The sequence below is a fragment of the Eucyclogobius newberryi genome, unplaced genomic scaffold (assembly GCF_026437365.1).
Source record: "Eucyclogobius newberryi isolate DKJ021-1_F unplaced genomic scaffold, fEucNew1.0.hap1 SCAF_21, whole genome shotgun sequence".
NCBI lineage: Eukaryota > Metazoa > Chordata > Actinopteri > Gobiiformes > Gobiidae > Eucyclogobius > Eucyclogobius newberryi.
In genome coordinates, this window is record NW_027315846.1 from 18,170,305 (window position 1) to 18,186,512 (window position 16,208).

Consider the following 16,208-nt stretch of genomic DNA (forward strand, 5'->3'; position numbering starts at 1 on the left):
TACGTTTGCAGAGTTTTTGCCGTAACAGTGAACTTTGTTGTTACTGGTATTTCTCTCTGTGCATACAGGCATGTGTGTAGTGACAAAGATGAAATGTACATTTGATATTTATCCAATGGAAAAACTGTGCGTGTTGATTTTGAGGTTTGGGTAATATGCTGTACAGTATACAATATATCCCAGGTTACTGACACTGGTCCAGATCCGGACCCAAGTGGCGTCTCGTTCGAACCAAACCTCTGACAGGAAACGTTGGAGTTAATCACGTAGGCCCTTCATTCACAGAGACCAAGGAGTGCAGCCTACTGTCTATTAGTGATGAGCGTGTTTTAAGTTAAGTTTCAGACTAATTTGATTTTAAATAAACAGGGAGTTTGTGTCTTTCCTTCACATCCCGTCTCGCTCTTTCTCCCTCTTGCAATTTTCAGAGATGTTAAGCTATTATGTGTGTTTTATTCCAATCCAACTCATATTCGTGGAGTAAATCAAGAGGAAATTAATTTAGACATGCATGAATGCAAAGGTGCTCACGAGACCCCGTCACTGGTCAGCCTTTCATGAGCCTCAATTTGCCACGCTATGAAATTTGCATTTCTGTCCCGACCTGCACCCACAGGTCAGAACAGTGCATGCATCACTACCATGTGTCAGATCAGAACGTGGCTGGAGAAAGCTTTTACGCGAAATCTGTTGTAATGTCTGTAAAAGAAGGGCAGCGCTGACTGATGAGAGAGTTCGCTTTGAGATATTAACTATTCCGCTCATTAGAGCAATGAGAGGAACCAGCAGACATAGATGTCGCTGTGCGTGCAGACAGCTAGGTAAATTTTTTTTAACTATATTATAAAAGTAGCATAAAAGAGATGCTGTGACATTCAATACCTTGGCTAGTGGACATTTTCTCAAATTGGACCTCAGTGTAAGTTTATTTGTGACCCTTGCAATATATGTTTATTTGAAGTAGACTTCTTGTTGACTTAAACCAAAAGGTACTTGGACTCATCCTCTAAAAGTGTTCTTTACCCAGTGTAAGATTAACTTGAATACTTTGTCTTATTAGCTTTGTTCAGCACTGGCCCGAGACGAGTACACAGATATTCTGCCTTTACAGGATAAGGTTTGGAGAGAGTCCTGGGCTGCTTTCTTTTCTCACCCCCCTTCAGGGGTTAAGCACTCTGCTGGTAATGACCACGCTTCAGACAGCACTTTTAAGCCACGCTGCCCTGCTGCAGCCATGGTATAATTCAGCCCAAGAAAAGTCTATGAGTCAAGCCAGCGCCTGGGGGAGGGAGAGTGGTTTGGAGGAAATTTGACAGTGTGTGGAGCTGGCAGCCCCAAGGCGGCCCTTCGCTCTGGTGAGGCTCAGACATTCTGCTGGGAAGGTGCTGAGGTGGCTCACAGAGGATGTACAGGCCTCAGGCAAGAAGAAGGCTGCAGAAAACTCTCCAACCCAGTCAGCCTTGCACAGTTCACTGTGCAACTGCAAGGAAAAAAAATAAGGAAAAGTGGAAAGTTGTAATGCTAAAAAAGTGTCAGAGTGCTCTGTATCAAACATGGCTCCGACATCGTCTCATTTTTGTTGACACACTACTTTTGTTCTCACCATAATCAACGACACAGGCAACAAAAAACTTCAAATAAAAGTAACTTCTCTTTTTTGTGTTCCAATTTGCGTGGACAAACACCTTGCGGGATTAAATGTACCAGCATGTAATGTGAAGGGTGCACCCTCATACCTGCCATTGCCTGGGCCCCATGCGGTTTGCTGAGGAGGCAGGAGACAGTAATCTGCTCTGTCACACTCCTCTCTCCCGCGGGACAACTGGGATTAAAGCCGGTGCCGGGCACAGCGTCCAGTTGAGGCGTGACAGGGCTGGGAATTTCCATATAATCATGAACCAGTGTGCCCTCTTCTTCCTCCTCCTGTCCATCGCTCTATGAATACCTCCTCAGTCCAAAGGCTCAACAGCAGTGGTCCACAAGGACACACCAAGAACCACCTTCACTGTCCACTTTGTCCTTCCCTCTCCATTCAATATCTATCAGGGAATAGAATTTATATCACCAAATTGTCACATTAACATGCTGCTTTTCTGCAACCATGGCTATTTAGCCAATCCCGTTGGAATTCTTGTGAGAACTGCGTGTCCTGAACCTTACCAGACTCATATATGGTGTACACACCGGTAATACTTTTCATTCATTGTGTTGTGAACATTTTGAGGGACTGACAGTTGTATCTCATTTCCACTACACTCACTCAACAACTACCCAAATGTATTATAAACAGTTACTCAGTGGACTCTATATCACTCTCTCTTTCTCGCTCACACTGTATCTAAAAATATAACATGTGGAAGTAAAGGCTTTTGCATTTGACACATTTAAGGCAACTAGTAAATCACCAATTCATAGTTATATTTGGTAAACAGTTTCAAAATGAAGTCAACCCTTAGTTTCTAGTTCTTCAAGGTTTTTGTAAAGTACGTGCAAAACATTATACAATTTCTTTCCAATCTCTCAGATCTGCTTTTAAGTAGTCTGAAGAGCACTCCAAACCATCACATGTGAATAAAACTCCTATCTCCAACTCCAAGTCACTTTAAAAAGTGGGTTAGTGCGCTATCTGTCCTTGAAAAAGACTTTGGCTGCCATAGCACCGATCCTTCAGGAAATGAATCATTCTTGTCAGTGTGGAACAAACCTCCCATAGGAAAGCTTAGAATTAACCCAGTCCCTGTGCTACTCAGTCTTGTCTCTGTCAGCCCAGGCTACTCCACATTCAATGATGCTCCAGCATGATTGATAAACTTACTATAATGACACACTTTTTAACACAGCTTTGGAATTAGTTAACCCTAAAATACATGATCATGAATAATAACATACAACTTGGACTATGGCATGATCCTCTAAGACGGAGGGTTTTTTTTAATCATACTTTTCTTGAGTAAAAAAAAGTCATCTTCCCTACTGATTAGAAATGCGTTACGTACTGTATAGACTTTAAATATTTGTCATTCTTTCTTTAATTTAACAACAAACACAATAAACAGAAGAAGACCAGATGGGATGCAAGGAGGTAAGAATACATTAATTACCGGTAAATAAAAAAAGAAAGAAGATATCCAAAGAAAATGGCAAACACTGTCCCCAAAAAACATCCCATTTAGTCCAAAGCTGGTCAAAATTGTCAATAAAGTCCAATTGTAATTTATTTTATCATTTTTTTATTTTTTATAAAACGTCGGTCCATTTTTTATATAACGTCGGCCCATTTTTTGATCATCTTCATTCTGATGGCCTTTTCCCCCTGGCAGGAGTATACTCCGATGGTTGGCAGGAGTTTTGAGGCTCAAATACATAGTTCTGAAATTGAGTGGGGTGCAGATGTCAAAAATAATGTGCAAAAATCTCAAAACACATGATAATGGTGTGCCTCCTTGCAACCACAATTTCTCCATTTAGCGACAGAATTATTTCCAGTCAAAACAAAATTACAATCTCTTTACCACTATTTTTTTAAATGTATTTAGTAGAGTGGCTGTCTTGATTGTTAATGCATTTATATCATTTAGATATTATTCCTCTTAAAAGTTCAAATTGATATGCCTTAGTTAAGATTTCAGTCAGGGGGTTATAATGGTCATTGCTTTGTTTGATTTCTTGATTATAATAACTCTTTATTTGTAAGAATCTATAAAAGTCCTGTTTTTCCAAGCCAATGGATTCTTTCAACATATTCACTCATCAAACAGCCAGTGGCGGATGGAAACTGGGAAACTGGCAAGAGTCTGGACTAGATTGCAAAATCTGGGTAAAACATAGATATATATGATATAATCATAAATTAAATGCTTATAGTTAGACTTAAATATGTCTTCTTTGAAATTGTCGACAGATCTTTATGGAAAACTATGCCTGAATATTTAAGAGATTTCATTTGCCATTTAAATGGGATGGTCTTTCTAAAAATTGGTAAGAAAGAATTTGTTTGTATATGGTTCATTATGGGTAAAGATCATCTTATGTTCTCCAGGGTTTGTCGTTTGTTGAGGCACAGTGGAGTCAATCCTTCCTCTTTTTATGTATTAAGGACATGATTGCTTCCTTCCAACTCGGAGGGGTCTGAGCTTTTTTAAGGGTCCAGTTAAAAGTTGATGAAAGCAGAGCAGTAAATGTGTCTTTTAGAGCTTTATATTGCTCTGAGTTGAACCCGTCACTTCCCACAGATTTTTTATTTATTTTTTGTCTTTTTATTGTACTTTGTAATTCAATAACTGTTATTTCGGAACCTCATTTTTTGTTTTGCTCTTCGGTCATCGCAGGTCAATTGAGTATTCAGAAAGGATTGTACTTTGTTTCCTGATATTTTTGTCAAAGTAGAAGAATTCAAAGATGAATGTATTGGTCTTGTTTGGTTAAAATATTTTTTTTTCTGGCTGTTTCGTATTTTAAAAATGGTTTTCTCTGCCTGTTGCTTCCAAAGTAACAATTTAGAGAATTTTGATTCACTCTCACAATATCTTTGTTCAGCGAAGATATTTTGTATATATACATATATTTCTTTTGAGGTCAGGTTATCAATCTCATCTTTTGTCTTTTTTAATTTCTTGTAGCATTTGAGCATTCTTGTTTTCAGTTTACTTTAATTCGTTCTGTAAATCATTTTGTTTTTCCTTCCTTTGTTTCTTTTTGGCAGCAATTACCCTGCCCCTCAAAACTGCCTTAGCTGCATCCCAGAGAACGGGTGGAGAAATTTCACCATTGTCGTTTGACTATTTGTTATTTCTTTTTTAACTGAGGGTCATGCACTTTAGGTAATGACTGAAAGGAGAAGATACTAGGGGTCCAAATGAGTTTCCTCTGCAGGAAAGCTGGGCGCTCCCTTAGAGATAGGGTGAGGAGCTCAGTCACATGGAACGAGCTCAGGTTCACAGGACCTGTAAGCTTAGTTGTAGCATCGCTAGCCTACCTCTTGGTGATGGTGTTCTTGTTCTGTTTCTAAGGCATTATCAAGGAGTAAGTGTCTAACCTCATTATATATCTGCTCCCACGGAGATATGTAGACTCTCCCCAAGTGAATAACTTTTAAGTGTACTTTATTTATCATAATATTCCCCCTTGAGTAACCTTTACTGGAGCAGTCTCTTCTTGTCTCCCACATTGGCCTCGCAGCTGTCTGCAGAGCACAGGAAGAGGTCAGTGACTAGTCCCAGGACTTTCCAACTGAAACATGCCTTTGACTGTCTGTCTCTGAAGTACTCTATATTGCCTTCACACAGACCAGATGGAAACAAATGTTCAGTGCACACATGAATTAGGCTCCACATATCCTCTTGTGTTCGTTAGCCGCCCTCCTTTCTTCCTGAATACTTCCCTATTATAGCCCCAAAACCCTTGACAGGTGTCAGCTGTACTCAGACTCACCAAAGCCTCCCCAAAATAATCCGCTTCTCTTTTTCCCATCTCCCAACGTAGATTTCATCACAATTTCTGGACAAATTCAAGTGGAGCTGCTGAGTTTTATGGGAAAGATATTCAATTCACGAGAAATCCTATCTCTTGGGTTGAAGAGGTTGGAGTTTATAGCACTTCCTGTTTGGTGGGTTTCTTTGCACCCTGCCCTCTTCAACTTAGGGACTCACAAGCTTATATCATGCGAAAAGTGTCTTTAGCTCTAGGACACTCAAAAGGCATTTCCATTTCGTGTCGTCTATCCCTCCCCATGTGGAAGATTGTCATTCAACTTCCTCTCGTCTGGTGCTCGGAAAAAGCCTGCAGGTTTTTAAGAGACTTGATCCCCTTTTCCAGACACATTCTCAGGGGATTAAGCCGCAAGGCCCAACCAAAGCGCCCTTAATCAAATCAAAATAAATAGCTCCCTTCACAATAGAGGATGCCACATTTTCCATTTCTTATTTTGCGTGGATTTGTCCCAGGGAGGAAGGATCACAGTGGTTGCCTAGAGAGTGAATATATTGTCATGCCTTCAATGCGTGTGGGTGTGTGTGGCCTTCCCGTGTTTGTGTCAGTGGGGTGAATTGAATTGGGAAGCATGTAGATGTTGCCTTTCACCACATGGCGATTTCTTTTTTGCCGGAGTTGGAGTCACGCTGAGCCAAAATGGAGGGCTTTAAGTGCGCCTTTGGAGAGTTGCTAGCACCAGAGCTGTGTAACACTACAGGGCAGAAAGAAAGCATTTACTGCAGATTAGAGTGGTTGGTCTTAAACTAGTGATTGTTTCCCGGCCTTCGAGAAACCTGTGAAAATGTCATCATAGCTCACCCCAGATAGCTCTTCCCGCCTTCACAAAAGCATCATGGGAGCTTAGATTTGGGCCTTATCTGCTGACACTGTGTTTTCTTGAAGGGGAGTCGTGTATAGTTCTAAACATATTGTACTCTAAGAATACAATATTCCTTTTAAGTTTGGTATCAATAATTGCACTATACTATATCTTATCTTTGCAGGTAACTATCCTCGACCCTCCAACTACAGTGGAAGCTACAGCGGTCCAGGGATGACCAACTGCATGGGAATGAACTCCACCAGTCCCATGCAAGGTCAGGGTCCGAGCCAGCCTGGTGCCATGGGACGCAGCCATGGCCCTGGCAATCACAACAGAGGCTACCCCCCTGTGGCACCCAGCTCCCCCGGCATGCCCCAGTCCGCAGGGATGGGCCCTCCAGCTATAGGCACCGCAAACCGCAAATCCCAAGACACAACAATGTCTGGGTCTGCAAACTCTACGCACAGCAGGTATGCTTTTGTCATTGTTAAGGACATAACATTTTGCATCTGCAAGTTTCATGTGCTAAGCAGGATTATTTCCACATGTCAGTACATAAAGAAAGTTTAGTTTAGTTTTGTAAATGCATTATACATAACTATCATATATATATATATATATATATATATATATATATATATATATATACACTATACATTATTTTTCCCCTCCATTCCTTATTAGGAAATGAGAGGTTTTGTCTATAGGAGTTTTTGTTTATAAGAGTTCTTCTATTCTATTTTTTTTTAAACTTCCTATAAGTGATCTGTCCTTTTCCTCTGTATCTACCTGCGTTGCAACAATGAAATTTCCCCATGTGTGGACAATAAAGGAATCTTATCCTATCTTATACATACATACATATTAGTAATTAGTCATATAAAAATGTACTTTTATTAATTTGTAAGATAGAGTCTCCAAGCTCAGTGTTTGGTGTAGTTTTTTTCTGTGTGGAGATGTGCAGTGGAGCATCACAAAGGCCTCCTGTCATCTCCTCAGATCTATGGCCAAGACTGGTCCTCTTGGGTTCTACACTTTTATAATCCATTTACAGAAGTATCTGTGTTCACACATCTCATAAAGCTCCTGACAGTTTGATTGCTCGTGCTGTACGCCAAGTGCCAGAATAAAAGATATGAGCTTGTATGAAGTCGCTATAAATGGAAAACTACACTGTCCAAACATAAAACCATGTGTAGGAATATATGACCTGACTGATCTTATGTGTCAACCTCATATTGTTCTGCTTGTTTATTGAATGCTGTGAAATGCTATAATCGTAAGCCGTATACTTTAGGTCCAATTTATAAGTACGTTGAAGTGTGGATATTGAATTCACTTTTAATCTAGGCCTGGTTTAGCCTTGCAATTTTAGTCCTGGTTCAGTTTTGTGTCTTGCATGGTTTGGTCCTGATTTAGACCTGGCTTAGAAGAACTTGTATAGTCAAGATTTTGCTTTTGAAACTTGGATTTTTTTCTTTTTCTTAGCTAATTATAAAATCAATACTAAAACGATATTCTTGCTTGTCAGTGTAAATCCCTCATTCGTACTGGAGTGTTCGAACATTGAAAAATATACAGTTGTAGACATCTTGCTACATTTTGCATTTCACTTTATTCATGTCTTTTTGCCATCACATTATTATTTTAAACCCGCTGTTTGCTTTGTTTTGCTTAGGCCTTCCCAGATGCAACCTACCATCCCCTGGCCTCCCTCTTGCACCCCTCCCTCACCACCTCCACCTCGTCACAACCACCACAACCACCACCCCATCCTGCCCCCCCCACAGCACAAGTGGTATGTCTCCATCTCTTCCCAAACTCTATGTTCTCTCTGCCAGCGACTGACATTATTCTTCCTGATCTCTGTGTGAATGCAAAACCATGGGCGTCATCATTATTATGACTAACTATCACCAGCATCATCCCCATATCTTAGTCATTCAAATGTTCCAACAAATGATGTGAGACCAGCCATGTTGTGTACCAGGAGACTGACTATGATTAACTATGTGCATCAGGGGGGTAAATTCTGTTGTCACATGCACACGCTATAATGCAAATTTCCCTTGTCAATAAAACATGGTAGAAGACGCGATCCCTGCTGCTGGGTCCAATCAGAGCGCCTGTCAGTCTAGCACAAGGGAGCACTATCAGAGAAATAGCATTTGTTTACAAGGCTGCATCTTTATTGGGTTATTTTTTTCTTCATTCTGTGTTAAGACGTTTCACTTTTAAATATGGCACAGTGGCAGAGTTTTTGTCCTCACAGCAAGCAAGTTTTTGGTTCAAATCTTGAATCCTCTTATGCTCCCTTTTACTCCATTCACCAAAAATATGGACAATTAAAACTCCGGCAAAGCAAAGAACACAAGCTGCGGTTTCTCTATGATCCTGACAAGTTGCACCTACCATAGTTTCAAAACACAAAACACATATCTAAATCAATACCAGAAATAATATCAAAATTAGGCACTTGTTTGTAGTATTGAGTCTGTACATTCCAAATTGGACATAGACATTTCCTGTATAGTTTAGAATAGTCAGGGTTGATACGGAACTAGTATAAAATCACATGCAAACATTAAAGAAACTACTAATAACTTATGTGGAAAATTGTATTCTGTTATAAATAGAGTTTTTTATTTTCATTTTGTTATCAAAATTGGTATCAATCATTTTCCTCATCAGTCACTAAAGGATCACATGCAGAGAACAAATTACCTCATGTGGGTGCTAGGGCCTTTTAACTTGTTTTCTGATACAATGCAGTTACAAGTCATTGCAACTCCCCTTCTGTTTTGCAGTTCACTAAAGAATGATGAAACAATCTGCCAACGTGGCCTCTTCAATTCTTTTCTTTCCTCATAATGCTGTGATTTTGTCAATAAGTTAACATTTTAATGGGGTGCTAAAGCAACTGCTGCTGTTGCTGCCGTGCGCGCTGTCGTTTAGTCTCCCCCTTTCATCCGCAGCCATCTCTCTTCCCCCTCCTCCCACCCCCTTATTTCACTCTTTTTACCAACTCTCCCAACTGCACAGTGCCCCCCCGTGCCTCTGTGTGCGCCTCTGTTATCCTTACCCAAACCGTTTTATCTGCCATAGTCTTTCTTCCTCCCAATTTGATTTTTTGTTCTACGCCGACTCCAGCTACAGCCTTGTTATGTTTTCCTCCCTCAGATCCCCCTTTAAAACATCTGAGGGCGATCAGGGGAAAATTGGCCTCCGAAAACCTGCAGTTTAAAGTCTATCTCTCTCGGCTGCAACATTGTGAAAGATCCAGGCTTGGTTCCTCCCCGGTTTGTCTCAGAAACAAGTTGTTAGTTGTGGCGCTTGACTTGTTGGGAGCTTTGATGCATCCATCCATAGTGAGCACTGCAGCCAAGACTGGGCCGGACCTTCCAAATCAGAACCATATGTCCCGTGTGTTCTTCCTTGACTTTTTTTTTAATTTCCCTCTATATATTGGCCTTGGACTTACATCTCACTTAGCATGGAGCTTCCCAGAGTGGCACACAACAAAAACTCTCTCAGAAAAGTCTCTCAAAATGTCCCACGGCTGCAAGTACAGGAAATGTGTGTGCAGTGAGTTCCCTGTTGCTTACGTGAAGGTTTAAAATAGTAATCTGCCTCTTTAAAGAATGAGATGACAAGGCTGTAAATAAGACCTTACATTAGATATTGTACAATATGTAACAAGTCCATCCTGGCCATGTTAAAGATCCAAACCTTTGCAGGGCCTCTGTGTGTTAGTGTCTGTCAGAGCAAGCCTGATAAATCACTGACATGTTGTGTTGAAGAACATGGGTGATGCCAGGTCTGTCAGGGCGGAGGAGGTAGAAGTCAGTTTGGGATAAAGGTGCCGTTTTTTTTCTACTTTGCAGATTGATGCTGGGGAAATTTTGGAAAACAGAGAGAACACAAAGTATTAAAAGGTATAAGCTTTTCTTGGCAGCCGCTTCTGAGAACAGAATTGGCTTTTCAAATGACTTTCTAGTGCTGCCGGCGACACTCTACAAAAAGTTCCTGGAGCTATAGGAACAGGCTCTGTCAAAAAATAAGCACTTAGTGGAAGAAGAGCAAAGCTCAGGAAAAAAGAGGCGTAAATCAAAGGAAATTGAAGGGAGAAAAATGTTGGAAGCAACTAGAGGAGAGTGCTCCCAGGCAAATCCTCGCCAAATAATTCATTTCTGACCTCCTTAGTAAGTAAATTTGCTAAATAAATAAGAGCAGCGCTTGAATGTCAAGAACGGGGGATGCTGCCTGTGGCGCTTTGTCACTGGAAGTCTTGGCAGAGCTGTGCTGCGCTCTGCTTTCATTAGATGGGCTAAATAAATGGCTTCTCCTCCATCCATCCTGAACTGTTTGATGTTTGGGAAGGATGAAGGGGGAGTAGTGTTCTCTGGATTTAATATGTTAAAAGCTGTCCTTCTATTTTTTGTGCTGAGTTATTCTTGTGCCCTCAGAGTGTGCGTGTGTGCACAGAGTTGAGTCAGTTTGAAGGAGCGATGTGCCCGCGCTGCCCTGAGAACAGATTGGCTCCATATATAATTCATGGCCTCCAGCCGATTCACTCCATCCTTCCATCCCGCTCTCTGCCTCTTTCTTCCACGGCGCACAAAGGCGAAGGATCGATAGGGACAGCCGCTCAGCCGTCACACACTCCGCTGCTGTCTGCTCCAGTTAGCAGCGCTGGGAGCCATCACTGCGGCCTGTCAACACAAATGAAGGACAAAGCCACTGCCACTCGTAGAGAGACGCTGTCAGCTGGTTGGCTGGCACCTCGTAACCATGGCATCCCCTTGGCAACAGCGCCCACTCCGTCATGAGCAGCAAGGACACGCTCAAACACATGGACCCTCACCCAAACGTTGCACTGTGGGTGCCCTTCACCCACCCAGGATCAGCATTACACACAAACCAATGTGCGCAAAGAAATCTGCCTGCTGTGAAAATGAAAAACTTCAACTTTTGTCTGCTCAAAAAGCACACGTCAACTATGTAAACTCCATCCTGTTTACAGTGTGGGTGTCTTTGTTCATTGAAATCATTTGCAAAAGGCAGTCTTTACAATGTGGTTTTGTTCTTTTATTGTTTTATTAGCTATCCCCATTAGATGTCCATTTCATGGCCTCTAGTCTGACTGGGGTCCTCAAACTCCTACATACACATTGATTTATTATACAGTATAAATTAATTAAATATATGTTATTGTAACTATTATATAATGATTAGAAGTGTAAAACTGTGCTATGTATTATTGTTTCTTAAACGCCTATCTGAGGCAGCACATTTATCCACAGTACATTAGGTTTGCTGGACTTTTGAGGACAGCACTTGTGCAGCTCAAACTTTTTGCTCAAACTCTGAATGGAGTTTGTCTCCTCAGGCCAATCCTGGACTACAAACTGAGAACACACTGGTGTGATGGAGTTAGATAGATGTTTTCCATGTTTCTCTCTGAGTGTGTGGTTCCCCTGGCTCAGTCTCATGGAACAACGATTACCTCCAGTTCTGGGCCCCTGAGCTCCAAACATGCCCCCCGTCGGTGCACCAGGGACTCGCTCACAGCTCCAGCTTGTTCCAGCCTTCATCTCACATCCTCTCTCTTTCTCTTTTCCATCTCTCCCTCTCTCCCTCCCCATCTCGCTCTCTCCCTCTCCCTCGCTCAGCAGCAACAGGATGCTTTTTCCAGCACAAAGGTGCCCAAGAGCAAGATGAATGTGCTGTTCCATTTTTCCCCGATAGCAGCACATGCATATATTAAGTGTGATTAAACGCTGTGCTGTGCCTCCATCAAGTGCTTTCTAATGGGCTTTTTTATGACATGAATTAGTCATAATGGGAGAGCGCCACAGTTGAAAACCTCCAACCACTGTGGCTGTTGATTTGGATGTTTCTCATTCACACGAGAGCTTGTGCTTACATTGCTTCAGGTGGGAGGGGGCGTTTACAGTGTGGAGACACCAGGTCCACAGCCAAAACTTGCAAACTACTTACTCGTTTGGGCTGGTTTAAATATTGGAGAGAAAAAGGTGCATGTAACTTACATAGAGGTTTTACGTAGGCAGCCTCAGCACATTCTATATTCTACTATAGAGACGGAGCCAGATAAGCGTGGATTTGGTGAGCTCTTGTTTGTTCGTCATGGAGCTCCCTGTGCACCTCGGCCCCCATAGAGGGATTACACATGTATCATCAGCCGTGCTCTATGACTAATTACATCTGTGAGATGAGATTATGGAGAGGTTTACCAAGCCGATCCCTCCTCTTAGGCTATGTGTAGTGCTTCCAACATGCGGCATTACGCTGTGTGACAGAAAGAGATGCCAGTTAGAAGACTTTTTGAATGACATAAATCCGTAAAGCGCATTCATAAATCTTAGTAGTCTTTCTCAGCCGAAACTTCCTCCTTGAAAAATGTTGTACCGTTATCTTTACACATTCTTACTTTTAAATGGACTCTTTGACCATCTTCACGTCTCTCCTTTAATTTATCTCATCTCGCATTTGCAGCCATCCCTATCTCCAGTCTGTGTGCACCTCCGGCCGCTTTCTGTGGTCGTCCAGGAGATAATCTGTAGCCACCAGGAGATAGACAAAATTGTTCTAAACACGGTGTTCCTTTTCAGCTTCCGTGTCCCTGCTCCGTGTCCGTCCGCACTGTTCTGCAGTGATAGAAGGCAGAGGGGCGGCAGGCATTAGGCAGGCAGCAGATAAGCCTCTCTGATGTCACTTTGAACGCCGTCTGATGAGCGGGCTTTAAAGGCTGGGCTGCTCGGGGAGGAAGATGGAACAGGATTGATTTCTGTTGTCACCATGGCAACAAATAACATGATCCTCTCCAAAAGCACACCTTAATTAGTTAAATGAGGACTTGTGGGAGCAGGAGGGAGGGATGAGGAGAGGGGGTTTGAAACGAGCGGAAAAACATAAGCATGCTTTCAGCTTCAAGAGCTGTTTGTTTGATGGCAGATTTGTGTCTGGTCTTGAGTTACACATATACACAGTGATTTGATTTAGTCTTGAAGTTCTGCTCCGACAGAATCCACATACTATCTTTGTTGAATTTTTATGACTATGGTGAAGCACATCGCTATTGACAACTCATCTTGTTTTGTTTGTTTTTGGGTGTTACAGGCCGGGCAACTGCCAAGGTCCTGCCATGAGCCAGTCAAACAGCCAGTCAGTGGTCAGCAACAACTCTACTATGGGAAACGCGCAAAGTCCAGCTTACAACATGCCACCCACAGGTAAATTTGTCAATATTTGGGTCTTATTGTACATTTATGCTGAGCCAATCTGAGTTCACTGATTTACTCAATCATTTAGTACAATAATTAACCATTTTGGAGTGCCCTAAGAAAACCTCTGGAGCAGTGACACGGGCAATGTTTTAGTGGATGGTGTGCGGCAGCATCTTTTCAACCAAAAACAATCCAAAGCTTTGTTGTGTCCTCAGGCAAGACACATCGACAGTAACTGTGGAAATTCCCCATTATTAGAAGGAGCATTTGGGTATGAAACAGTATATTAAAATTGTAATCCAAGGTTGAAAAATATTGTAACCTTTTTTTTTCGAATTCAAGATTTTTTTAGATATTTTTCCGTTTCTTAATTCACAGGGATCATATCCAACTGTATTTTCATGCCCTGATAAATTGGGGCATAAGAGAAAGGTCAACAGATCCATTGCAGATATCTCCACCTCTGCCTGTGCACCGCCCCTTCATGGAGCCTCAACGATAACTGTTGGTTCCTTGTCTGCTTTGTTCCTCCCCTTCTACATTGTTACTAAACACACTTCTGAGTGTTGCAAATGAAAGGAAGCTTTTATTCAACACCAAATATCAAAACAGTGTGACATTTGGAAAACTTCAAAGGAATTAGAGCACCATGGTTCCTCGACATTACTCTGTCTTGCCCCTGGGCACGGTAAAAAGCCGTTGGTTTTCCCAGCGCAGCACCGCTCTCAAGAGAGAATAGAGAGCAGCCTTGTATCCAAGGACCTCTTCTTTCTGTTTGTGGAAATATGCAGCTGCCGCCATTAAACCAGTCTTAAAGATGTTAGCTCTTTTTCAATTAAGGATAACCTGAATGTAGGTGTGTATCTTTGAAAAAACAAGCTTTATTTATGCACTCTGTTTTGAATACACTGGAATACTTTCACACTGGCAAGGTTAAATAAGGAATGTGTTACCTTAGTCCTTATCTGACTCTCTTTAACTATTTTTTCTTTTGATAAAACTTTTAAATAGACAGACATCTTAAAATCATACACATACTATTTCAATAGATATTGTCTTACATATTTTTTCCAATGTATTCCTCAAACTGTGGCACGTGTACCACTGGATGGAACACGGAGTCCTGAGCAGTTTAGATTTTAAGACATTAAGTTAAGATATTTAGAGCTACTTACCAACTTACACTCTACCTAACAGAAACACGTTTATTAACTTTTATTATCTTTGTCCACGAAGGAGGCATGACTGACGAGGGGGTGAGCCCAGACGGGAAAGCCAAATCAGATATAAAGGAAGACGGCTCAGCTAATGATCCTCACAAACCAAAGGTAACAAGTGCTCTTATTTGTGTTGATTCAGTTTATGTCAGCATTCAAATCACTAATAACACATTCATAATGAGATTGACTCGTTGTCACCTGACGTCCCAACTTGGACAAAGAGAGTTATGTAAGTAAGTAATAATTACTGGTAGTAAGAGATGAAAAAGATACTCATTTGCACCTATATATTTGCAATAAAGGGGACATATTGCATAAAAATTGCATTTGTGTGCTTTTTAACCATGTTCAAAAACATACCTACAGTTGTAATTTGCTTAATGCATACTTCTTTTATTTTTCCTGTTTAAGTTGCTCAATAGTGATGGGCAAAGTGAAGCCTCGTGAAACAGCAAAACATTTGAACCAAAGTTTCAAGACTTTGAAAAATGGTTCAAAACACTTCTCCAGAGGGACATCTAGTGGTATGTTTTAGTACTACCACAGCCACAGTGGTTCGAATCACCTTCTATGTGCTATGGTTGCCAATAAAATAACTTAGCATTTTAATTGTGTGTATTATTGATGCAACTGTGTTTCTAAAATAATATGAAAGTAAAAATTATATATATTTGATCAAATTGAGGATTTTTTTTTTACATTTATGGTTGACTCTGACTCAGACTCTGTAAGGCCAGGGCACTAACCCCAACCCCATTTAACAGTGTCTGATTGTCAGTGTGAGAAAGTGGCACAAACTCTAGAGGATGTCACTATTATTAAATTATTACTTTCCTCGCTTTTCACAAACTAACAACAGGGTTATGATGAGGAAACTTTTTTTTAAACTTTATGGGCGCAGGCTGAGACTTTATAGAGTCATAGGTTTGAGACTCGCTGTTCTGTGGTTCGATATGAAAGCCCCCTTGTGAAACACCCGTGACACAACAGCGGTGCATGAACTGTCTGAGAAACGTGACAAGCTTCATCTAGGTCACATGATCAGCACTTCGAAGCGCATCCACTTCGGGGCTTTGAAACTGTGCCATAACGCCTGTTTCAATCAGGGAGCTATTATATTATTCGAATATATTTATAAGTTTCAATACGGCAAAATTACTCCACATTTTCCAAAGGTAGTTACGTAATATGCAGAATCTGGATGTCTCCTGCTCAGTTTTTAAGTCCATAAACTTGTTTTGAGGCCATATTTTAGTGATCACGTTGCTTAAATGTCTAGGTTTTTTAGGTTGGATTATTTAAATGTTTTCTTCCCACTTCTGCAGCAGAGAGAGTGCAGCTGATGCAAATAATAACACATTATTTCTAAAACATGAATTACCAAAGGGTTTTCTAGAGCATGTTTAGAAGCAAATTACAATCTTCGCATAACATGTCCACTTTAAAAAT

The 16,208-nt window shown here is 41.1% G+C and overlaps 1 protein-coding gene across 2 annotated transcripts in view; it reads left to right on the forward strand.

Annotated features, from left to right (window-relative positions):
• arid1b (AT-rich interactive domain 1B) overlaps positions 1 to 16,208 on the forward strand; it is a 163,362-nt gene that overhangs the window by 132,423 nt on the left and 14,731 nt on the right. The window contains exons 8-11 of one of the 2 annotated variants that reach the window (XM_072457881.1): positions 6,474 to 6,762; positions 7,971 to 8,090; positions 13,433 to 13,545; positions 14,776 to 14,867. In XM_072457881.1, coding sequence (XP_072313982.1) covers positions 6,474 to 6,762; positions 7,971 to 8,090; positions 13,433 to 13,545; positions 14,776 to 14,867 — 614 coding nt within the window. The remainder of the gene's footprint in view (positions 1 to 6,473; positions 6,763 to 7,970; positions 8,091 to 13,432; positions 13,546 to 14,775; positions 14,868 to 16,208) is intronic. The other variant, XM_072457882.1, reaches the window with a different exon arrangement.